At 42.7% G+C, this 25,221-nt stretch overlaps 2 protein-coding genes across 2 annotated transcripts in view; both read right to left on the minus strand.

Moving 5' to 3' along the window:
* Positions 1–370, minus strand: part of EHD4 (EH domain containing 4) — a 32,272-nt gene extending 31,902 nt beyond the window's left edge. Inside the window, exon 1 of the mRNA XM_014950342.1 lies at positions 75–370. Coding sequence (XP_014805828.1) covers positions 75–313 — 239 coding nt within the window. The 5' untranslated portion in view covers positions 314–370. The remainder of the gene's footprint in view (positions 1–74) is intronic.
* A 3,694-nt stretch (positions 371–4,064) lies between these two features.
* Positions 4,065–25,221, minus strand: part of LOC106892839 (cytosolic phospholipase A2 epsilon-like) — a 39,599-nt gene continuing 18,442 nt past the window's right edge. The window contains exons 6-22 of the mRNA XM_014950381.1: positions 24,421–24,549; positions 23,715–23,755; positions 23,112–23,154; positions 22,617–22,680; positions 21,502–21,671; positions 21,282–21,377; positions 20,589–20,626; positions 18,462–18,597; positions 16,456–16,592; positions 15,914–16,139; positions 14,308–14,422; positions 13,734–13,871; positions 12,087–12,194; positions 10,837–11,025; positions 9,784–9,950; positions 8,879–9,065; positions 4,065–5,006 (exon numbers count right to left, since the gene is read on the minus strand). Of these exons, the coding sequence (XP_014805867.1) occupies positions 4,696–5,006; positions 8,879–9,065; positions 9,784–9,950; positions 10,837–11,025; positions 12,087–12,194; positions 13,734–13,871; positions 14,308–14,422; positions 15,914–16,139; positions 16,456–16,592; positions 18,462–18,597; positions 20,589–20,626; positions 21,282–21,377; positions 21,502–21,671; positions 22,617–22,680; positions 23,112–23,154; positions 23,715–23,755; positions 24,421–24,549 (2,295 nt within the window). The 3' untranslated portion in view covers positions 4,065–4,695. The remainder of the gene's footprint in view (positions 5,007–8,878; positions 9,066–9,783; positions 9,951–10,836; positions 11,026–12,086; positions 12,195–13,733; positions 13,872–14,307; positions 14,423–15,913; positions 16,140–16,455; positions 16,593–18,461; positions 18,598–20,588; positions 20,627–21,281; positions 21,378–21,501; positions 21,672–22,616; positions 22,681–23,111; positions 23,155–23,714; positions 23,756–24,420; positions 24,550–25,221) is intronic.

Raw genomic sequence — 25,221 nt, forward strand, 5'->3', positions numbered from 1 at the left:
CGAGCGGGCGGGGCGCCGGTCGGCGGTCCCGCAGCACCGGGAAAAGGGGGGGAGCAGGGAGGGGGGGCGCTTACCGGATAAAGGTGGTCTTGCCGGTGCTGTACTGCCCGACCAGCAGCACCATGGGCTTGTTCTCGAAGTCGGCCTCCTCCAGGGCGGGCGAGTGGAAGTCATGGAAGCGGTAGTGTTCCTCCAGCGGCAGCAGCTTGCGGAGGTAGAGGTCCCGCAACCCCCCGGTGACCGTCTGCACCACGTCGCTGCCCACGCCGCCCCGCTCCCGCCCGCCGCCCTGCTTCCCCAGCCAGCTGAACATCCCGCCGCCGCCACCACCGCACAGCGCTCTGCCGCCGCTCCGCACACGCAGCCGCCGGCGGGGGGGGGGGGCGGGGGGCGGGGGGATTTATTAACGCCCAATCCGCCTCCGGAGGTTAATTGTACCTGCTGCTCTTCCGCCCCCCCAAAATTTCAGCCCCTTTAAAATGACCCTCGGAAAGGCTCCGCTCCCGGCGTAGGATCGCCCGCCCAGATGCTTCTCGTGTTTCCCCGATGATGGTTGCTGGCTGGGGATGCCAAAGGAGTGCGTGACTAAGAGGCGTGGGGGTTAGCTACCACATTGAGTAACTATTTTAAACACGGTGAAAACTCTTAATATGAAAACTCTTAATATAACACCTAAATTTTGCTGCGGGGACGCATGTAGCAGATACAGCCCTTAGTTTTACCCTCAGGTGTTGATAATTGCCTTAAGCCTCTTGGAAGGATCACCTTTTCCATGCCGGTGCTGTACTGCCCGACCAGCAGCACCATGGGCTTGTTCTCGAAGTCGGCCTCCTCCAGGGCGGGCGAGTGGAAGTCATGGAAGCGGTAGTGTTCCTCCAGCGGCAGCAGCTTGCGGAGGTAGAGGTCCCGCAACCCCCCGGTGACCGTCTGCACCACGTCGCTGCCCACGCCGCCCCGCTCCCGCCCGCCGCCCTGCTTCCCCAGCCAGCTGAACATCCCGCCGCCGCCACCACCGCACAGCGCTCTGCCGCCGCTCCGCACACGCAGCCGCCGGCGGGGGGGGGGGGCGGGGGGCGGGGGGGGGGGGGGGAAAGGCGGCGCCCGGCGCTTCCCGGACACGCAACGCGCCGCGCCCCGCTCGCCTGTCCCCTCGGCGTCGGGTGGGTTCAGGGCTTCTTTTGAGGGGGATGTTGTTAGGTTGGACCCGGAGTGTTCCTTTCTTTCGTTATTTATTAACGCCCAATCCGCCTCCGGAGGTTAATTGTACCTGCTGCTCTTCCGCCCCCCCAAAATTTCAGCCCCTTTAAAATGACCCTCGGAAAGGCTCCGCTCCCGGCGTAGGATCGCCCGCCCAGATGCTTCTCGTGTTTCCCCGATGATGGTTGCTGGCTGGGGATGCCAAAGGAGTGCGTGACTAAGAGGCGTGGGGGTTAGCTACCACATTGAGTAACTATTTTAAACACGGTGAAAACTCTTAATATGAAAACTCTTAATATAACACCTAAATTTTGCTGCGGGGACGCATGTAGCAGATACAGCCCTTAGTTTTACCCTCAGGTGTTGATAATTGCCTTAAGCCTCTTGGAAGGATCACCTTTTCCATTGATTTTCATTTTCCATTGAATACAATACCATATTCATTAAAACATCAAAGAAATCAGTCAAATGAATACTTTTTTCTTCTTCTCTAGCATAAAACTTTGTGCGCCCTCACTACTTAGAAAGCAAAAGCTTGGGCTCCCAGTTAAAAAAAAAAAAAAAAGGTGTGAGGGGGTGGGGATTTTTTGCTGGATCTGTGTGTAAATATTATGCTAAGAGTAGATCTTTTGTGTTGCACACTCATGTCCTTGGCTCCTTTGCAACGTCCTTGTCATTTAAATCCCTTTTTGCTGGTCCAGCACACATACTGGTTCATTTTTAGCTATGTACCTTTCTTCCTCCTAATTTCCATCTTGAATATTACCTTTTTTCTGTATGCTTCAGCTCCTTTCTAAATACATCAGCAGGTTTAGCTGTGCCCTTTCCGTCTCCCTCCTCCTCTTGCTGTTCCTCAAAGAACAGATGTTAGACTTTAATAATGCTCAGTCCTGAGGATTTAACCACTCTGCCTTTTCTTGGTTCCTTGCTTCACATTTTATTTAGGGCTGTGCATGTGTTTTGCAACTCTTTTGTTGCAATTTCCATGCTGAGTCAAAGATTTTATACCATTTCATGTAGGGCTTTGCTGACGGGCTTCCTAATTTGTTTGGGGTTTTTTTTAAAATCCCCTATAAAGTATAAAAATAGTTTGGTTTTGCATTCCTCTCATTTTCATGACTTTTCCCCATAGGTTAATCTATAGGTAATTAAGTTATCCTTGCAGTTACTTACATCTTCTTCACGTTACTTGAGTAATTTCTTTTAAATGAGTCTTGTATTACCACATCTTTAGGAGGCCTGACTACTCCTGGTCATTTATTGTCTGCAAAAATATCTGAGCTGTGAAAAACATAAGTATTGCAGTCTGGGGTGAGATTGCTTTCCCACTTGTCTTTGGGGTATCCAGTATTTAGTGACAGGAGAACATCACAGAAAGAGGGCAGGTACAACACTGTCTCAAACTGTCCTCTCAGCCTCTGGGAACTGATGATTCAGTGCAGGACTGAGGCCGGTGTGGAGCCTTTGTGTTTTTTAGTCCTTAAAAATTTTCCAGTGAATGCACCAATCAGTTTTGTTTTTTTTTTTTTAACTTGTAAACTTTTATCAACAACAGCACTGGGGGGCAAGGAGGTCTATAACTTAATTACACGTTGTGTGCAGAACTACCTTTCTTTGTTAGCGTTGAACCTGCTGCTTGCTAGTTTTGTCTGATCCCCTCCAGGTCTTGTGTCAGAAGAGAGGTGCACAGTCACTCCCTGTTTGTCCCCCACAGGGCACTCCAGATTTCATAGCTCTTTCTTTCCAGATTTCCTAGCTCTTTCTCTTCTCTGCCTCTCACCCCTGCCGTCCTTTCTCTAGGTTGCAGATTCCCTTCTGTGGGAGCTGTTCCACCTCTTTGATCAGCCCTGACATTTTCCTCTGTATTCTTTGTTGAATGTAGAGAACTCAGACATACTGTAATAATTATTTCGTGTTAGCTTTCTGAAATGGGGTAAAGTGTTCATTGTTCTCTGTGACCCCTTCGTGGCTGCTGGAAAGCTGCAGGAAGGGCAGGGAAGTGTTTGCACTCACACACCTCGTTCTGCTTGTCTTCAGGCTTCCTGCATAGAGGCTTCCTGCTGTCAGTGGGATAATTTTTGCCCTTCAGACAATAAAGCTCTAACTGTATACGGGAACCTGGGAGCGCTTCCAAATTCCCAGGTCTGGCTGTGCCCTCTGGCTGCATCCCGTCCCATATTGTGATGAGATCCAGCGTGCATCAGCACGACTGCTGTCTTTGTCCCTTGTTTCCATGGGAGGTAAACCCTGGGCATGCAGCCCTTACAGGATCTGTATGGGCTCCTGCAGCGTGCACCACAGGTAAGTGCTCACTGACCTTCAGTAACAAAGGGATTTGTTTCAATTTTTGTCCCAGAATAACAAGATCTCTTGACAAAAGGATACTACAACAGAAGTGAGGAGCAGGGAAGCCTGCAGGAAACACGGGCTTGTAGATACAGGACGTCTACTAAATAAATCGATAGCATTGAATAGTAATTAATTTAGAAAAATAATCAGTGGAGACCTGGAATTCCACCTGTCAAAAAAAACCAGACCACTTACTTGAAAGGAGCCATGTCGATGTGATGACCAAAGAGTCAGAAAGTTGAAAGTTAATGTTTTGTTAACTTCAGTTGCAATACTCTACAGCAAGTTAAAAAATTGCATTTGGGTGGATGATATGAGATACACAATTTTAGATCTGCTTTGTCTGTGTTTCTTTTGTTTTTTCAGAGGTAATAGTCTCAAAAACTTTAAAGCTTTAAACCTTTGGTATGTATCAATAACATTTAGGTCCAGCTTAATAGTCCACTTTTGCAGAGATGGGTCTTAAATGTAATCCTAAACTCATAGGATGCTGGGGCAGTTCACATATAGGTCTGGAGCTGGCATAGTTTCTTCTTGAATAATTTTTCAGCAGCTATGAAACAAGTCTGCATGTTGTCTTCAACTGTCTTGCTAATAGAGGAAGAAGCACTGAAAAGAAATGGCTTTAACAGGTATTTGCTGTGAAAAATGTTTATTTGCTGTAACTCTTGACTCCAAAAAAGTATTTTATCATATAAAGTTCAATATTTATTTACATTCACATAAAGACTCCCTAGTTCACAAATGGGCTTCTTGGTTTTGTTTCAGAGACAGTGGATTTTGTTCTCTGCTGTGTTTCTGGACTGACAATCCTCTGTTTTTATAGCACAGGTAGAGCACAAACACCATCAGCACAAACTTCCTCACGCTTCCTTGTCCACGCATTTCGGCCTTGGCCTGAAAGGTCTCTTCTGGAAGCAGGAGCAGAGCAAAGCCTCACCTAGCCACGCTCCTGAGGCTGTCAACGAGGGAAGCACATTAATTCATTAAGGAAGAGCTCTGGTTTTTTGTGTTTATTCCCTTTACTGACAGACAGGCTTTTGCATTCTTGGTGACAAATGAAGTGCTATTCTTAGCATTCTTTGGCTTTTCTTCACTTCCTAATCAAATTCCTTTTTTTTTCCTTCATTAACAAGACTCACAGATATTTTATTTCATATTCCCTCGTGCTGGGCAGTCGGCCAAATGCTGGGTTCCCTTTCTGTCAGGCACACACACCCCATCCCCATCGGGTGTTTTTTGCAGTGGTTGCTCTTTCTTGTGCTGCTTTTTCCGCTCCACGGCCGTACGCAAGGCCTGAAGAATCAAATCTTTATTGTTCTGGACGTTGTAGTAACTTAGGTTCACCAGTTTGTCAAAATCTTCCTCTGAATAACTCAGATTGTTTATGTAATATGGACCACAGGTATTGGCAACATCAACATCACCCTCTGCCATCTCTGAGGGGCTACGTTTAACACCTAAGGGACAAACAGTGACTCGGTTAATTAGCAAAAAGCAGTTAGGGTCTGGGTATTCCTCAGGCATTCACACACAGTGGATCACAACCCAAAATTTTCCCTCCACAGGTGTTTTATTGCTGGGATATTTGGTCGGCAGCAGGGGGTGGAGAAGCTGCTGGTGGGTGAGGCGAGTTGAGGTTGTCCTGGGTACTCTTGGAAATGCCAAAACAAGTAGCTCCTCTTTTGAGCACAGAAGGGTGAGATTCCCTGCCTCCTCCTCTAGCTCTGGAGTGATCTGTCAACATGGTCCCCAAGTCCCCCTCAGCACTGATGTGCTCCCAGCCCCGGTCCCCACTTGCTGCTGTCTCCTAGTTATCTCAGAACCCTACTTCTAACCAAGGTACAAGGAAATAGCAACTGCTTTTTTTCTCTTTCCTCCCCTTCTCCCAAAGCAGACAACAGCGGCAAGGACCTCATGAGAGCATGGTTTCTCTCCAGGCGATGTGCCTGAAGCTACTGCCATTTTCTGTGCCTTCCAGCTTCGACTCTACATAGTGTTATTTCCCTCGCTACGCTCCTTTCATGCCTCCAGAAACAGGCTACTGAAAATCCATGTATTTCAGTGATTCAAGCTTTCCAAAAGTACATCTGCCTTCTCAGTGACCTGATAGATATTCTTTCCCCCAGCACAGCCTGGCACTTGCTCTAGCACAATCTGCTACATCATCTTGGTTTCTACTGGGAAAAATTATAAAAAAATACAAAAACCAGACCTAAAAAACTAGATTCTGTTATCTAAACTGAGACTTCACAGAGTCATTATCTGGACATATCCCGGAACCAGATGGCACAAATATTTACAGTAATTTCCTTGAGCTACCTACTACTATAAAAAGCTACATTCTTTAAGTAATCTCAACAGTGAGAGTGAACCTGATATTCCCTGAATCACTAAGATTTGGCAGGGACACTGAAAGGACTTTTCATGCCCACTTCATCATCCCAGGATAATCAACATATATCACAAATCCAGGCAAAATAATTAGGCAGGTAGTCGCACAAGTGTCATCTCTGGAAATATTAGATCCATCATATCTTGTGGTCTGAAGACAAGTTTATTTATTTTAATTCATTTGACAGTAGAAACCAGATTCAAAACTAATGCAGAACTTTCTTTTTTTCTTTTTTTTTTTTTTTTCTCAAAACTAATGCAGAACTTTCTTTTTTTCTTTTTTTTTTTTTTTTCAGGGTATCGCAGAGTAAATATTTACAGGGACTTCCCCAGTAGGTTGTTGGTACAGGGCAAAAAAATACCCACGGCTTACCCTGGAAATCTCAAAATCTCAACAAATTCATAGACACATCACAGAGTAAATATTTACAGGGACTTCCCCAGTAGGTTGTTGGTACAGGGCAAAAAAATACCCACGGCTTACCCTGGAAATCTCAAAATCTCAACAAATTCATAGACGCACAAGACATAAAACACATCAACTAACTTGGTATTCTAGGGCCTTTATAAATCACCTGTGATTCAAGATAATAGCTGATCTCAGCTTGGACCCAGCCATTTGCTCTAGACAGTGCTCTAGACAGCTCAAAACCATGAGTGGTTTTAATTTACCTGCTGTTTTAGACTCACTGCCACTTACTGAGTTGGTGGAAATACATCTGTACACTAAAACTGAGCTGGGGGTGTTTCACATGATACACCCAGTGCACAGTAGGCAAACTTGCCCTTCCTGGGAGCTGGGGGTGTGTTTCACATGATACACTCAGTGCACAGTAGGCAAACTTGCCCTTCCTGATCTCTGCACTTAGAGAGTGCAAGAAGCCTACTTGGCCATGTTAGTCCAGATACCTGGACCATCTGTACCAAAGCAGGGGAGCAGGCACCAGGAAAAGTCAGCAGCTCTCTCACTGAAAGGACCACACGCATTTGGGGAATCTTCTCTAACAACACCAATCTAACAACACTGATGAAAGGGTTCTGATTGTCCTTGGAGGCTCTCTCCAAGTCTGACAGATGTATTCCTCCTGGCTTTGCGGACATAGTTACAAGGGACTGGTACAGCTCAAGTGGAACAGTCTAAGCCTCGCACAGAGAATCCCCTTTCTGCTTGATCATGGAATAGTCTACCCAGTGCAGAATTAACCCAGTTTGAATATGTCAATTTTACTTGTTTACTGCCCAGGATCTAAATTCTCTTTGCTGAACAAGCTGATGAATGAGCCAGCTATGGAAAAACCTGCCTGTTCATGTGATTGAACTAATACTTCACGTGCTGTACCATTCAGACTGCACTAGGGCACGGTACTGAAGCATTTTAAGTTCAGCTGGGCTCTGCCTGTCACTAACAAAGGGCAGACATCCGTTCCCAGCCTCCCAGGACTTTCTGCAACGTCCATCCTGCTGCTATGGAGGTCAGGTCTCAGCTGCAAGGTGGCAGCCCTCCCAAAAAACTGCATGGGCTGAGCCCTTCCATGTCAGCTCAGCTGAGACTTCACCTGTCGGGGCTCGACAAGGACTCCTTTTCTCTCTTTCCCTTTAGTCTCAGTTTGCAGCTACCAGCTGAACCGGTTGGGCAGCACAGGCTTCCCTCCAGTGTATGTAATATGCAGATATCATGCAAATCTTCAAATATATCTTCTACATACATAGTAACACCCCATTTTAGATTCCCTGGTAACTTATGTCGACGTGTAGCATCTACACATCATCTGATGTACACCTGATCTTAGGTAGCTGAGTTAGGCACAACATCCCTGGGTTCTGGAAATTATTGAGTGGGAGAGAGGAGGCAAACTCCCTGACAGAGCAGCACAGAAGCTAATTCTCTGTTCCTGTGCTAGTTCTTTATCCTTTTCTCCTTTCTGTAATTCTTTCTACAAAGGGCAACTGCAGAAACCAGCCTTTCAGTTATCTGATTGGTGTTAAGAGCTGAAGTAGAATGGTACGTGTACATGTGTAAATATCCTTAGACTATTTGAATCCCGTTCAAAATCCCAGTCATATACCTTAAATGTACAATGAACTCAATCCAGAATATCTACAAAGCAAAAGTACCACATGATTTTTTGTGACTTACTTTTTTTAAAAAAGGAAACGAGTTAATACAACTGGGACAGTAATTTCTGCATTTGTTTTGTTATTAAATGTAATGTACCATATACCAGCCTAGAACTTTTGGTTCTCAGTATACTGTGGGACTTTGAAGTGATTGAAAAATAAGTGTTCTCACAGCATGAGTTAGGAATTTTATCATCTGGAGAAGGAGTAACTGAAACTTTTGGCATGAACAGAGGTGGTGTGGCGTTGTGGGATATGGTACCAGGACTTAGATTTCATCTCTTTTGAAGTGACTGGCAATCTTGCTATTGAAACTCTTTAAATTCCAAAGTAGAACTCACTGGAGTGAACAGAAACTGTCAGCATGGCTCAGTGTTATATTTTCATCACTTTGCTAGTTCACACTTTTGTTTGCAAGGTTATCTGCCTAACTGTAAGTCTGGAAATTATTTTAAACAACAGAATATGTAGATTCCCCAGAGCATTCTCTAAGAGGAAAGGATGACGAGTATGAGAGGAAGTAACTCTGTTCATTTCTGCCACTGCAGATAAACAGAATATACTTTTATCAGTAAACTCTACAATCTATCTATGTAAAGCCCAGAAGAAATCTGAAGAAAGGCATATGTGCTAATCCCAGTTGCTGCTTTACCATCCAGGAAAATGTACATAGTTTAAACTTCTTGATATGGTTCAGATCTAAGCAAAGAGAGTCTGAATCTGTGTTTACAGCATGATCTGAGGGACAGATACTGCACAGTAAAAAAGAGAAGGCGGCAGCCTCTGCCTTTGTTAAAGTGATGGGTAACAGTAAACTTACCAGGTGCTTTGTAGTCCCTGAAGGTGTCATTTACTAGAGGGAAAAATATCACAATAGGCGTTTCTGGGCTCTCCTTGTCACCAACAATGTAGCATTCCTTCAGATGTGGGGTTTCCTGATCATCTGGCACCTTTGTAGGGAAAGGAATTCCTTGTTTTTCAAAGTATTTAGAGGCTTCTTTCAGGGGCTGGTTGCCACAACAGGAAAAAAAAAAACAACAAAAGAAAACATCAGAACACAGGGAAGCATTTTGAATTTGACTAAAACCCAATGTCACTGGGAATGTTTGCGGGTTAAGGGCCAAATTCTGACAGATTATGGCATATAATCTGCTTAGGTACAGACTGTATATGGAGCCAAGACCTGGAAGGCCAGAACTGAGTGGGACGGATCTTGGGTCCACATCCCAGCCTTTGAAAATCTACACCTCACATTTAGATATTAAAAATGCTGCCTTTAGGCAACTTTATATTCCTAAGGAATTTAAAGCTCCTAAATACAAACTGTTCTTGCATTTATTTGCGTATCTGGTCTTCTGCATCAAACCCTTCTATTGTTACAGTTGAATTGTCCTGAATGTACATTTTCCCATGCATAAGACTATGTATGATTGCATCGAGGAGTCTTAGACAGTTTTTAAATGCATTTAGCTTCATTCATTCTACATCTGACTGCCTTCAAATCAGCTAAAACACATTTACACATAAAAATGGGCAAATTCAGTTTACTAAATGCCTACTTCCTAATAATACTTGTACTGTTCAATAAAGATATGTGATCCTGGTGAGCTGTTAGCTTATTTACACTTCACTGGGGGAAAAAGTTTCTATGAGTAGCGGATCAGCCATTCTGGGAACTCAGTGATGAAAGAGAGAAATCAGTAAAGAAGAATGTAGAAGGCTCACCCCTGTCTGGGAACCTGAACTGTAGTTGAAATGCAAAATGACATCCACTTTCCTTTCCGGTCTCATAAGGGGTGGGTAACTGGTAGCAAAGGCAAATGCAGTGTCAATCAGGATGAGGTAGTCTGTTGCTGCTGTCAGGTGGTTGGGCTGCGAGTCAAGCTCACAGTCTAGAAAAGAAGCATTATTTTTTATTTTTTTTTCCAGAGGAGGTGCTCAATGCAAGAGAGGTGCTGAGGAAAGTCACTTGTGAACAAAAAGAGAATTCAGCTTTTCTTGGCTCTTAGACCTACCTATATAGCTGATAGCTGCAGTTCAGTCATTTCTCAGTTCCTCATCCAGCTTCCTCTTTTCACTATTTACTCTGCAATTTCTTTGGCTTTCCTCTAATTAAGAGGGATTAACTCGGGGCTCAGGAGAATAGCGTTAATTCCATCCCCTGGTTTTGTGTGTGACTGATCAGATTGGGGGTTTTGGTTTTTTTCTTTTAATATGGAAAAAATTAAAATAACATCTCACTGTCTCAACACGCTAAAGACTAAAGATGTTTGATGCTTTGCCTGCTACAAGAACAGTCACACATCTACTATGGGGCATGGAAAATCTGGTACCAGACTGAACACAGATTCCCAAAATGGGTAAGAGGAGATACTGTTAAAAAAGCTATACCTTACTTACAAGTAAAAAGGTAACATGAAAGAGGGCTGCCTCCCACATCCCTTGAGTATTGCCCAGGCAAGAGGCGGCGTATGATGGCATCGGTGCCATGCCACAAGCGTGCAGGCTGGCTGACTGGCTGGCACATCAGCAGACATACACTGGCTGACCAATCAGGATCTTTCTCATCTGTCAGTTGCCAAACTACATGAAATTGTTAAGAACTTATTTTTGAAGCCTTCCTGCTACCTACATTCAGCTTTCAGCGACAAACAGTTTCAAATATTATAAGAGGATGGGAACAGAACAAAAACTCGGCGTGATAACCTCCTAAGCATTGTTTCTTTTTTCACAAGGATGGTTTAAAATATAGCCAAAAGCAGGATGCTGTTACCATACCTTTCCATTTGGAAAACTCGCTCTCTAGGTAGTTGTTGTTCATCTGGAGGCCCTTCAGGAAGTTATGGATTTCTGAAGCTGCTGGCCGTAACATGGCAATATCTCGGAAAATGTCTGAAAAGCTGTCAGTGGGACAAACCACTCGGGTATCCAGCTCATTTGGTCTTTTAGGGAACAGGTTTTCATCATCTGCAGAAGAAAGAATAGCAGTTCTTGTATGTGGTTTCACTGTTGATGCCAATCTGTGCAATCATCATTTGTTTCAATGTGTTTAGCAAAACTTGGATGCTTCTTTCTCTTTTTATGTCTAGGATCTCCACAAATCCCACAGTTTGTTCAGCTAAGCTTTGAAAAGTCCATTTCTTCTTCTCACTCCACAGTGATAAAGTCCATGTTTGTACTGTGAAATAGTCCATCTCACCTACTATAAGTCTATTTGATTTCTATGACTTTATCTACTACAACATCCTGCACCTACCCTGTCTTCCTTTGCTACTCTGTTACAGGTTCTCTCAGCCACACACATAAAAAACCACAAACATAATTAACGTTCTTTACTGGCAAATGCAAGCTCCTTGTTTTAACAACCAGAAACTACTCCCTACAAGCGCAAGAAGATAAAATAAAATACCCTTTTTGGTACATTTCTCTTCCTTCTCATCTCTTTTCTCTGTAGTATGTCTGCCTGGTGTATTTCCCCCTGAAATCCCACCCTGCAGATCTGTCTTAATTAGGTAGCGTGTTTTGCAGATCTCTTCCTTATGACTAGTTTGGAATGACTTCCAACAGTACTGAAGTTTGTATCCATGCTTTGTAGACTCCAGAGACGGCAGGATGCTGTTTGCACTTGTCTCTGTGAAGTCTCACGCCATGCTCCAACTTCCAAGAGAGGAACTGGGAGACTGTGAGTTGTTAGGGCAGGCTTCCAGCCTCTCCTAATCTACAGGGATATTTTTCTCTAGTTTTACCCTTGTGCTCTGCAAATGGCTCATAGTGAAGGCTATTCTCTTTCTTTTTTTTTTTTTTTTCCTGTGACAGATCCCGTAGATTCTTTTCTCACACAACTGAAATGGTTGCCGTACTGTAACACACGTCATGAATTTCCTTCTAGTTTCCCTGTCAGTTACAGAATCTCTGAAGAGGAAATTCCAAAATGGCTTTGAAAATTTCAGTGAGAGAATAGTAGCACAGAGGGTAAAAAAAAAAAAAAAAAAAAAAAAAATTAAAATAACAGCATAAAAATAACCCACCTATGTCAGTAATTTTGTCTCGGGTCCACTTATGCCAGAAGTCTTCTGAATGCACAGATATATACCAAGCATCCATAAGATTCAAAGAAAACACACTGCTCCAGATCCCTGTAGGATATATTTGACAGAAAATAAACCAGTAAAGACCTGGCAGCATTTTCATTCACAATGACCTTCAGTACCTTTTGCATTCTTAAGCAAACTTTATTCATTATGTTGTCTTAGTGCACAAATAGAAGGGGACTATCTTTATAAACTGGTATATGAATTCATAATATATATAAAGAATCTAATTTATTGACATAAATGGGGGTAGGGAGGTTGGACTAAATGATCTCCAGAGGTCCCTTCCAGCCCCTACAATTCTGTGATTTTTACATGTATTAAGAGGGCTGGTAGTGTTTTCGGTGTATCTGCTAACACATTCATTTTTGTTACGTGGCAAATAACATTTTGTCAAGTTCAATTTAATATTTTCTGCCTGTCCTCAACATCTGCTACTCCCCAAGTTCCCAGCATTTGTAATTCTAAAAGTTTTATTTGAAGCATAATCCTGTTACAGGTATGCTGTTACCATGCATGACTGTCAACCCGAAAACATTCAAGATTGATTCACTAATATCCCCTGGAATAAGGAAGCTGACTTAAAAGATTTAAATATAGGAGTCTTTTTGATTTGTTCTCTGATTTGTGAGGTTTTGGGGCATATTCACTAATATGTTCCTCCTTCTGCTAGCAGATGTGGTAGACTTGATGGCAGTCCAGACTGCCACCTATCTGCAATCATCTTTCAGGCTGAGAAAACACCATCACCTGGCATGGTTAGCTGTGCCACGGTGCCTTCCTGAGCCTTCCAAACTGCAGAACTAGACCTGGAGGTCCTGGGAGGAGCAGGGTGATGACAGAAGAGGCTGCACCTGGGCAGCCTGGCGAGGAAGGGAGCTGGTGACCTGCTGGCATTTCTGACCACCGAAAGGGAAACCTGGCTACCTTGTTTGACATCGCAGCTGGGGACGGGGAGATTCTGACTTTTTCCTTACACCTCACCACTAGCTGTAGTGAAATCTCCACATAGACAAAGAGTCTTCTCAAAAAAACCCTGAAACTTCCTTTATGCAATTGGGGGAAGCAGGAAGAACAATGAGGCAAGGGATTGCTTTCACAAAGGGAAAAAAAGATTTCCTTGCTGCGCTTGCTGTTCTTACACAAGAAGGAAAAAAGGCAAATATTACCACCTATTTCCACTCCAAAATGTAATTGTTAACCTGAAGGATTTATCAGGGTTAGCTGCAGCAGGAACATTGTTGATAAAAGGCTGTATTTTAGAGACTCAGGTTGCCGAAGAGACAGGTGATTTTAATTAGCGGCAGCGTTACACAACTTTTGTTGCTGACAAAGACATAAAAGTACTGTGAAGGCCTCATGTCAGTAAACATAACCACATATGAAATCAAATAAATCTGTTCAACTGGATAAAATTGCAAAGATAAAGTCCTGCAGACAGTGACCTGTTATCAGTTCTAATGTTTTACCATATACTGCTCCTGACAGATAAAAAATATACTAACTGCTTTCTTTCAGAAGAGGAGTTTGCCCAGGAGTGGATTACATTACATTACATCACATTTCCACAGAGCAACAAATCACCTTCCAAAAAGCAGATTCTGGATTCCGGAATTTTCTTCATCAAGCGACCCATGAAGAACTCACTACCGAAATCTTCTGCACGAATGAAAGCTCCGTATTTTGGGAATCCTACCTCATAAGGGGTGAATTCCACCCATTCTGAAAGAAAAAGCACAAGACAGACTGATTACAGCAGCAGAGGCACAAATTAGTTGAATAAAACATATGATATTGGCCAGGTTAAGGCAGACTCATTTCTGAATTGCATGCTTTGCAAACAGACATTTATTCACTGTATATTTCACAGTGTTGAACATTAAGAGTGAGTTGTCCTCTTACATCTAAATTTCTCTAAAAACTACAGATTTCTGAGGTAATTTAGCAGGTAGTTTCATGATGATGTCCTCCATCATCCTGCTTGTGATTGTGAATACAGCTGAATATACTAAGATGTTCAAAAATTTAACTATTAAAATTCTACTTTTAGTTGGATTGGCCCTTTAGAGGATTTGTGCATTGAACTGATTTCTTTACCTACTCCTAAATTGACACTTATTGGGATTAAACGTTAAAAGCGATTCTGGAGTATTATTACCTCTAAAATCCTGGTCGCTGATTTTATCCTTCACATTGAGAGAGAGGTAGATGGGCAGGGGATTCTGACCCTGATTTAGTGCCTGCTGCTGATCTGTGAGCTTATGGCAGTCCTCCTGTTTTGAAGAAGGACAGTAGCTGAGGACAGTTAGACGACACAAAGAGCCTCCAGCTTAATCTAAGCCTGGGCTCTGACAACACAGTGCACAACAGACTCCAACCAGGATGTTTCCCAACAGTTTAGTTGAGAGAGATGCTATCATCTCTACCTCTGGCCCTCCCCAGCCCCAGCACTTCAGCACACAAATAGCCCTAAGTTAAATTCATAGGCTGAAAACAATCTGAGAACTCAGTGGTAGGAGGAAAATGTCGTTATTCACATTATTTACTTCAGGAAAATGGCTGGTAATATTTGAAAAGCACTCTTGGCGTGAAATACTCCATTCAGAAAGAGTGAGCCCTATCCTGACTGCCCAGAAAACCGTCTTTTCCTCAGACCTCTGACAGAGCCAAGCCTCAGACAGAGTTATTATTCAGTGAGCCTTGACCATTAATGCTTCTGCTGCGGAGCATCTTGCATGGTCAGGCAGGATGGAAAGGACAGGATGGTCTGGGAGCTGTGCCAAGGCTTGAGAAGGTGCTGAGTTCAGATCCTTCTCGAAGGAGGGCTGCAGCTGCTGCTGGAGCAGCCCTTGGAGGGATGGATGGATGTGGCACTGGGATTCCCTGGGGTGGTGCCAGTCCCAGGGACAGGGCTGTGGCACTGCAGGGACACTCACAACTCCCTGAAGAGCCACCCCCAGGGAGTCTCTCACATCGTGCTGTGCTTGGGCAGTATAAATTTGGATGTGTGTGGAGTTATTTGTTGGGCAATGTTTTCTCTTTCTTAAGAGAAATGGTCTATTGGGAAGGAAATATTCACAAATACTAAAACAGAACCTGAACATTGCCTTTTGGTGGAAATGTTTACAGGGTGACATAATGCCATTAACAACTCAGAGATACTGTCTTTGGATTTGTGCTTGTGATTTTTCTTTGCCTTGTCACACTGTGCAGCTCTTTTAGAAGAACAGCATGACTTTCATTTAAATATTCACACGTGAATTAATTTAAAAGTTGTCCCTACTACAAATTTCCTGTTATTTCTCATTATTCCCACCCTTGCTGTACCAGATGTGATGTTAAGAGCAGCCAGCAAATACAAATAATGATACCACCAAGGCATGTGCTTTAGATGTCTGTTTGAAAAACAAACAAACAAGCAAAAAACCCCTTTTCTGTAAGGATGGTCAAACACTGGCATATGTTGCCCAGAGAAGTTGTGCATCTGTCTGAAAAACAAACAAGCAAAAACCCCTTTTCTGTAAGGATGGTCAGACACTGGCATATGTTGCCCAGAGAAGTTGTGGAGTCTTCACTTGTGGACCTATTCCAAAGCCCATGGTTCAGGGCAGCCAGCTCTAGCTGACCCTGCTTGAGCAGGGCTGTTGGACAAGACAAACCTCCAGAGGTCCCTGCAATCTCAATCATTTTTTGATTTACTGTCTGCCCTCACCTCTATATTCACTACATATGGGAATCTGAAGAGAAAGGTGCTGCTATTGTACCTTTTCATGTAACATGGTTTCAATGATGAGTCCCCATAGATCTGTGAAACATATCTGATGTCCTTCCTGTTCCCTCTGGCACAACTCTTTCAAATAGTATTTCAGACGATCGGGGGCGAAACAAGTAAAGAACTTATTTTTGAGCACGTGCTTTCTGGTATCCTTGAGTGTTTCCTTAAGATCCTTTTGGGACCAGCTGGGATCTTCATACAAGTTTGACATGGTCCTTCAAAAAAAAAGGAAAAAAGAAAAAGAATCAGAAGGAATCAGAAGGAAAAATGTGAGTTCTGAAGCAGACTTTTGGGAAGTTATCATGCCTTGATTTAAATGAAAAGTACATATGCATGTGGTATTATCCACATGTTTAATCAGGACTGAATTAATTCTAAATGCTGACAAATATTCACTGAAGGAAACAAGAAAAAGCCACAGCAGAAAAAGAAAGTACTTTCTGGATAATAAATATGGTATAACTCTTCAGACAATTTCTTGGTATCATGTATACAAAATTTCTATGAAGACTTTGCTTATCTTGGCCTTACCACGTTGTGCCAGATAAACCAGTGATGTATGAGACACAGTCCAAGACGTTGAGTTCCTGCACACTGAGAAGGTGAGCGTACATGGCTGTCAGAGCTCTGGTTCCACCACCCGTTGTCATGATTGCCACCACAGGTACCTGTTCAATCCCAAAACATATTCATTTAGTGACATGGTCTGAGAATGGAGAGAGACATTATTGATAAAGTAATAAAGACACTGCATGTCACTAGTCTGCCAGGAAAAGAAAAACCTGAATTAATAATGGGGCATAGAAGGAGGAAGAAATACTTAATTCTCTGCCAAGCAGCTGTGCATTACACCATGAAATCCATCATCTCAAACAACACGTTTTCAGTGCTCTATTGTAAAATCAGTAACACCGACCAGCAAAAAACTAGACAGAATGGCACCTCCTGCCATCTGAACCAGATTTTTATCAGATACAATAGCCCAGGAAACACAGGTGCTTTCTCACAGTTTCCGTGTGAGCAGTAATAACCTGTTACTGAAGTTTACTAAAGGCAATTTCTACTATCGTATAGTTATTTCACAGGCCAGATTAGATGTAACATGACTGATGGTTTTAAGAGCACAGACCATTTCAGATCCCCTGAGACCAGAGGCTGGTGGCACCATCCCCTTTTACAGTTGCTGGAGAAAAAGAGAAACCATATTCACTCCACCTACATGGTACATACATGCATACTAGGTATGCAAGGGAGCTGAGGTTACTTCTTTGAGTGATGTTACAGAAACCCAGGGTCTGGTAGTCTTAGAAGAAGGATTAATCCATAAATATGAACTGGCTCTGTTAACAGTAAGGATAGCTATCATCCATTCTGGTGAATTCCTCTCTTGTGCAAATCATCAGGAGGCTCTAGGGAGATTGTTCAGCAGGTAAAAGCATGGGTGCCTCTACATCTGAGGGGAAGGAAATGGCCCACAGCTCAGTGCTGGCATTTAAAGGCAAGGTCTTGTGCGTGAAAGGTCCAGTGGTGCAAAAAAATTAGTGAGCTCAGTTTAGGGCAAAATGAGGAAAAATTTGTCATCCCTGCATCTGAGTCCGGGCTCCACACTGCAGTCATGGGAGCATAATTAAAAAAGAGAAACCTGTTTTTTCCCTGCCTTGGACCCTCTGTTATCACTCCCATTTGCCAAGCAAGCGCATGGTCTGTCACAGCAGATGATGAAGTCAGACTGGCAGCGTGCTGGCCTCACACAATGGGAGCCTAAACGCCGGCACAATAGGCACAACAAAATAAAGTCCTGTTTGTACCATGAGGGAAAGCAGTACTGAATCAATGGTTTAGATCTGGCCAAGCTTACTGTGGGTCCTAAAAGAATTATAGAATGGTAAGAGTTGGAAGGGACCTTAAGATCATCGATTTCCAACCTCCTTGCCATGGGCAGGGACACCTCCCACCAGACCAGGTTGCTCAAAGCCCCATCCAACCTGGCCTTGAACACCTCCAGGGATGGGGCAGCCACAGCTTCTCTGGGCAACCTGTTCCAGTGTCTCACCGCCCTCAGGGTAAATAATTTCTTCCTAGCATCTAGTGTAAATCTCCCCTCTTTCAGTTTAAAACTGTCCCCCCTCTTCCTGTCACTACACTCCCTGATAAAGAGTCCCTCCCCATCTCTCCTGTAGGTCCCCTTGAGGTACTGGAAGGAGCTATAAGGTCTCCCCAGAGCCTTTTCTTCTCCAGGATGAACAATCCCAACTGTCTCAGCCTAAAAGCTTTGGCTTTGGTCCTGGGAGCACCTAGCCCTTCTCTGCACTGTTGTGCAGCTGCTACTCAGCACAGAGCTGGATTCTGCAGCAACACAGCTACAGGTTTTTATTAATGTTTTCTATGAGTACTTGTTTCTTCCCTAAAATAAAGAAGTCAGCCCTAACTTGCACATGAAACTTTATGCTGTTTCCAGGAGAATGGGAATTGAACACAAATGCTACATTTTGATGCTCAGCTGTGGAGAAAGCAGAGAATAATTATGCCTCAGGTACCTCGTCATCCTGCAAGTCCTCCTCCAGCTGGAGGATGTCCTTCAGAGCAGCTGCAGCCACCTTCTTCCTCTTGCGAATGAAATCCTGCTCCTGGGCACACAGCTCAAACCCCAGGCGTATGTCCAGGTCTTCCTGGCTGGAACAGAGGACCAGGTATCCCACATCACCTTTATAGTCTAATCCAGCATTTTAATTGCTTCTACTTCATAAATAGACATGCCTTCACCCTCACATCTGTATAAAGTAAAGCAGGAAGAGATGAAATGTTTTAGTTTGTTCCTGGAGAACAACAGTGCATCTTCCTTTGGAGAGAGAGAGTTTCTTTTTTTTTTTTTTTTTTCTCCTTGCCAAAGATGCCTGAAATTAAATATAGCTACCAGTAACGAAAATTGTTCCCTTTCAGACATAAAGCCAAAAGCCTGCAGAGGGCAGTGTTTTAAAGGTGGCTTTTAAACGCACCTTCAGAATTTATGCAAACTTCCACCGATACCTGGGATTCATGGACTGAAGTTGTGGACTTTAGTGTTTGGATGTTTTTTTTTGTCAGGATGTATATAGTCATTTTTGGATACTTATAAGCACTGCAGTTGTGGTTTGGAAACTGCTGTGAAAAATCTTCCTGAGGCGTGGTAGGGGAAAAGTTTTTAAATTACAGCTGTAAACTGTATGTCTGTCTCATAACTTATTTACTGAAAGTAAACAGCATAATAGAAGTTGCACCTCCATTTTTAAGGGAAGAGAACTTCCTGCATAATGTAACATGTTCATCTTAAAAATTTTACTAAGGTCCTTTCCATAACAAAATACACAATGGGTTCCCTTGGTTTAGAAATAAGCAATTTCTTTTTGCATTAAGATAATTTGCATTTAGCTATTTGAGTAAACATTAAAAAATAAATGCAGGTACATTTATTATTTCTTTTTTTTTTTATATCCTAGAAGGACCAGGCAACCTGACTTTAGTCTTTTTTTTTTCTTCTCTCTGACCCATTTGCATTTACCTATTTGAGTAGACATTAAAAAATAAATGCAGATGCATTTATTTATTTTTTTTTTTATATCCTAGAAGGACCAGGCAACCTGACTTCAGTTTTTTTTTTCTTCTCTCTGACCCAGGAGATAGAAGGGTCTCTTTCAACTAGTTTTGAAGTGCTGCTTTTATTGAAAATCTGCATTTGGAGATAATTTGTAGAGGTATCAGAGTGGGTCTTGCAATGGCCCTTTGCACATAATTTTGATTGCAGCAAAATATCAATAGAAAATTGGCGTATTCTTTATAAACCCTTTTCTTAACTCACCATACAGTGCCACTGCATAAACTTATGGCCACTGGAAATCTCTACATTGTGTACTGAGTTAATTTCCTTTTATAGCCTGAAATGAAGATAAGCCAGCATTCAGGATGCAGGCAGTAACAGAGAGAAGTAACAGAGAGATTGGAACTTGACTGATAACTGTTCAAATTCTAAGAACCGAGGGGAAAAACACAGAAGGAAGATAAATATCTTACCATTTTTTCACCTTGAAGTGGAAATCAAATTTTCTGTGCTGAAAATTAAAAAGGTAAAACTATGAATATTGGTATCTTGTTTAAAGCAGTCCTTTTGCCTGACTCAGAATGAGAGACAGCTATTTTGGGTCATCAATGTATCTACAAAGCCCTGAATTTCAGTAAACTGAGACTGGGAGACAGACCCTGCGCTTAATATTTCATTAGTACCCAGAGATGTGCACTGATAGAAGGGTCTCTTTCAACTAGTTTTGAAGTGCTGCTTTTATTGAAAATCTGCATTTGGAGATAATTTGTAGAGGTATCAGAGTGGGTCTTGCAATGGCCCTTTGCACATAATTTTGATTGCAGCAAAATATCAATAGAAAATTGGCGTATTCTTTATAAACCCTTTTCTTAACTCACCATACAGTGCCACTGCATAAACTTATGGCCACTGGAAATCTCTACATTGTGTACTGAGTTCATTTTATTTTATAGCCTGAAATGAAGATAAGCCAGCATTCAGGATGCAGGCAGTAACAGAGAGAAGTAACAGAGAGATTGGAACTTGACTGACAACTATTCAAATTCTAAGAACCGAGGGGAAAAACACAGAAGGAAGATAAATATCTTACCATTTTTTCACCTTGAAGTGGAAATCAAATTTTCTGTGCTGAAAATTAAAAAGGTAAAACTATGAATAATGGTATCTTGTTTAAAACAGTCTTTTTGCCTGACTCAGAACGAGACACAGCTCTTTTGGGTCATCATTGTATCTACAAAGCCCTGAACTTCAGTAAACTGAGACTGGGAGACAAACACTCGTCTAGGTATTTCATTAGTACCCAGAGATGTGCACTGATTTAATAAATAAAGACTTTGGTATTACCATCTATAGTCTGCATCTTGTCTCTGTTGTGAAGCTCTGATGCAGCTGGCACTGGTACTACTTAGCTACAGGAATAAATAGCAGAAGAGCTGCAGTTCTGCACCTCCCCTCCTTGGAAGGGTCTACCATTAAACACGGGTCTTGAAACTGAAGTCTCTCACACAATGATGTGAGATATAAGGGGAAGCCAAAGCATCTGAACACCCCAAAAGTGTGGCACAGGCTTGCCTGCCGTGGCAACATGCCAGGCTGCAGCCTCACCACTCTGTCCTGGTGGCACCCAGTGACCTTCAGCTTGGCTAGGGACATGGACAACAGAAGGAGTATGAGCAGCGGCTTAGACGTTTTTCTTCTTTCTCCTTCTCCCCTGGATTTCCCATTTTATTTTACCCCAAATAATTGACTCTCAAAGGATTCCCCGTGGCCAGCAGACACTTACCTCGCCGACTACTTCCCGCTCGGAGGGGAGTGACTTCAGAGGCAGCGTCAGGGGGACGCTTCTGCTCCTTCTTGCTCCACATGACACGCAAGCACACTGAAAAGGAGCACGGAGGGCTTTTTGGTTAGGACAGAAATGTTCTCCTCCTTCTGCCTACTCACACGTAAAGGTCAGATCATAGGACTGTCTGTGTTGTCTACCATGTTCTGGGGTAACGTACAAAGGTGGGAAGCCTCCTCTTCTTTGTGAGGGCAACATCCAGGGAGGGTTGTTTGTATTTGGCATAGTGGAAGAAAGTGGGATCTGGGAGAGGGGAGCGGGATTCGCAGCCCACTGAAACTCTCTGGGTTTCTTCAAAGGATCCTCTCACTGTAAATGTTAGCTCATTCTCTAAAACAATGAGATAAAACGCACACAAATATTACTTCCACTTAGAAAAAAGAGAGAAAGTGAAAAAAAGCAGCAAAAGATAGCTTTGAGCAAACCCCTTCTTCTCTGCCTTTGTATATGGAACGCTGCATTCTGAAAGTGATCCAAGACCCCAACACTACAGGTGGTTGTATCTTTGCAGTGGGATGACCAAGAAGCTGGATGGGAGTGTGATGTGAATGGCAGTGAATTTTAAACTGCTGCATTTCTATTGCAGTTGCATCGTGACACCATGAATGCAATCAGGTGCTTTGCATTGTAAATCATCCTCATCCCAGGCCTGACAATGAGCAACAGAAGCTCTCAGTCCCCTCAAATAAGATCTGACTCTGCAGCAGATGTCCCTGTTTATACCAGGAGATGAGCTAATCCTGCCAGTGTGTGTTATGCGTGCTCTTGAGATTGCCTACCAGATCCAGCCCCTCAGGGGATGTGGGCAGAGGAGCTTCTAGATTCTGGATCTTGATCAGGGTCAGGCGAGAGCCAGCTGCTGAGTGGCTAACCCCTGCAAAAAATGAGGTGTTTCTGTGCGTTTGTAGAAGTCAAACTGTCAGAGGTCCTGAGGAAAGTTAAGGCCATGGACTATCATGCCTAAGGAAGTAAGCTTCTTGAGGGCTTAGCAGTACTACTACAGCAGAGGTTTTCAGGAGCTCATCTTGGTGTTCAGGTACAAATACTTCTGTACAAGCATCTGATGTTGTTTTTAGTCTGGCACAAGGCTATCTGTGAAATCAGAACCCTGAACCTACACCTGCTGCAGAATGGGTGGTGTTTCCTTCTGCAAAGCTTTTACAAATCACCTTAGACGTGGTCAGTTAAAGACGTAGTATTTGGATGATGCGATTTCTAGGCATTGTTAGAGAGGGTAAAATCACAAATACGCAGTTAGAGAATGAATAATCTTACCCGAAAAATGCTTCTTTTTCGTCCTGCTGTCCAATTGAACTTCCAAACAGGCTACTTCACGACACTAGAACAGAGAAGATGGGGGCAGAAAATTAGGTTACTCATCCAGCCATCTCACTACAAGTGCTGGCAGATGTTGGAAGGGTCATTGTAGGAAGGGTCACTGTCTGAATGTGGGGGCCAACTGTGCTGGAGACTTCTGCCAGACACAGTGAAAGTGAGAATTAACTTCATTGTCATGGGGGAAGGTGGTGCTATGCTAAACATATTGTAACTTTCAATGGATGCAGAAAAAACAAGGGAAAATTCTAGCAGTCTGAAGGCTCCTCTATGATCATGCTGGCCTCCTCAAAGATAAAGCTCCTAAGAGAGGAGCTTTAGAGAGAGAAGCAGAGAAAGAAGACTTGCAATGTTTCCCTCACTGCTATCAAAATCAGCTAAGGCAAGGAACAATATGGGAAAGAAAACAAGAGAACAAAATAAATAATATTTTACCACTATTGCCCCATTTGTGATGATGGCTTCAGGAGGACCCCGGCTAGAAAATAAGTACAAATAATAAATATTTCATAAACAATATATATTCTGAACAGGACACATCTTTCTCTCTCTTTTTTTTTTTTTTTAAAAATTTTCTCCTTCCTATTATTTGCAGGGGTATGCTCACTTTTCACTAGATGCCACAGAACTACCTATCAGAAATTATTCAATTGCAAGAAAGCACCTGGAAAGTACTTGTAACAACCTTAATAGCACAGGTATGTCACAGATTGGGTATCAGCCAGCTTCTCCTCAGCTGTGAGCTGCCCAGAGAACCCTCTTCAGAAAATCTATAGCCTTACTGCAGTGGGATTTACCAGCCCCAGAAAATCAACTCTGAATTATGTAAGTAATAGATAAATTTTAAGATAAAGTCACGGAATTAAAAATTCTGAGCTCCTTTTCCACATCATGGCATTTTTCTTTCTTACAATGATTTGCTGATGCACACATTAAGTTTCAAAAAAGGGTCAGTCTGGCTATTAAGGTGATACTGGGGTCCCTGCACTGATGCACCACTCCAAGCCGCTGCTCCCATAATAATGGGGTTCTACTCACATGCTCTCCAGTACAAACTCGACTTCCAGCTCCTCCCTCCTCTGAAAACGAAAGGAAAAAAAGAGCAGCAGTCTCAGTTAACATGTGCAGGGGTTTGCAAAGTGACATTCATTCTTGCAAACAGTTTCCTTTATGATTAAATAAGTAACAATACTCTATTTTGTGCTCACTATTGTCAGCATTAAAGGACAGAAGCAGCTTTTTCTTCCCCAAGGAAAAGAAGATCTCAATTGTACTAGCAGAACAAAGGGTGTTTGGTGCTTACAAGTCTCCTTACTAAACCTTTATTTTTAACACTTTCTTCCCTGCCAGCCGCCATGTGCTGAACACCATATGCTAAAACTTATTGTTTAGTAAAATATTGTGGAAATGTCCTCATATTGTTTTTCTTTTTATAATCTTTGTGAGGATTAGATAACCTGTGGTTTTCTGTCAGATGATTAAAAGTGCAAAGCTTCCCCAAAATTGTATCTGCTCTGAGGCTTGGGAATTTGGCTGTGATCTGTGCCAGAGGAAAGTGACAGGAGTTTAAGCAGGCCAACTATTTTGTCACTGGTGTGCAATTTCCAATATTTTAACAATTTTTGTTACATTTTTACCACCAAGCTCATTCTGGCGGTAAAAGAGAGAAGAGACAGCACACCTCTTTAGTCAGAGGGAATAAAATGGACATCAAGATGTACTAAATGTCTGACTGAGCTCTTACCTGTGGATTTAGTGGGAATGCTGTAAACACTCTTTCCCCAAGGGGGATTTTAGCTACATCAAAAAGCACAATTGCCTGGTCGTCATCATGAATGATGTCATCATCAGAAACAGTAATTTCCAAAATATTCTGGGAAAAGAAATGAAAAAAATGTCAGATCAGTTAACATGTACTCAAGAAGTGTGACATTCTGCAGCTCTTCCAGGTTCAGTGCCTGCTTTATGGAGAGGAAATAGGGAAGTATTCATAACAAAGTGTCACAAGGAAGAATAAGAAAATGTGTCACCTCCTTTATGAGAAACAGCTTCTAGCCTTGTCAATTAAGGCCAAACTGAGATTTCTCTTGGGTCACCTTTTATGCTTTTAAGTAGCTCTCACCCAAAATGCAGTCTTTAAGGAAGGAATATGGATAGCCAGAAGTCCCGTATTGCCTCTTATCTACAGGGGCAATAGAAGTTTCTTCATATCCATAATCACCTTTCTATGTCCTTGGGCTTTCCACTTTCAGACAACTGTTCATAGGTATTTGAGTGTATCGTAATTATCAGCAGAAAACTGAGTAAAGATCTTAAATACACTAGAATTCAGCAGCTTCGTAGCATTGATATTCCATTATTTCATGCCCTTTCAGGGAAAGATGTGTTTATATTTCATTTCATACTTTCTCTGTGTTGTCACTCTGTCACTGGTCCCATTGGCCTTCTCCAGGGAGGTCAGCCTCACGTTACTGATATATAAATAATAATTATCTGTTAGCAGAGAAGTGTATTCCAGTAAACACCAAAATTGTTTTACACCAAC

Source organism: Calidris pugnax, unplaced genomic scaffold (assembly GCF_001431845.1).
Source record: "Calidris pugnax isolate Ruff unplaced genomic scaffold, ASM143184v1 scaffold68, whole genome shotgun sequence".
NCBI lineage: Eukaryota > Metazoa > Chordata > Aves > Charadriiformes > Scolopacidae > Calidris > Calidris pugnax.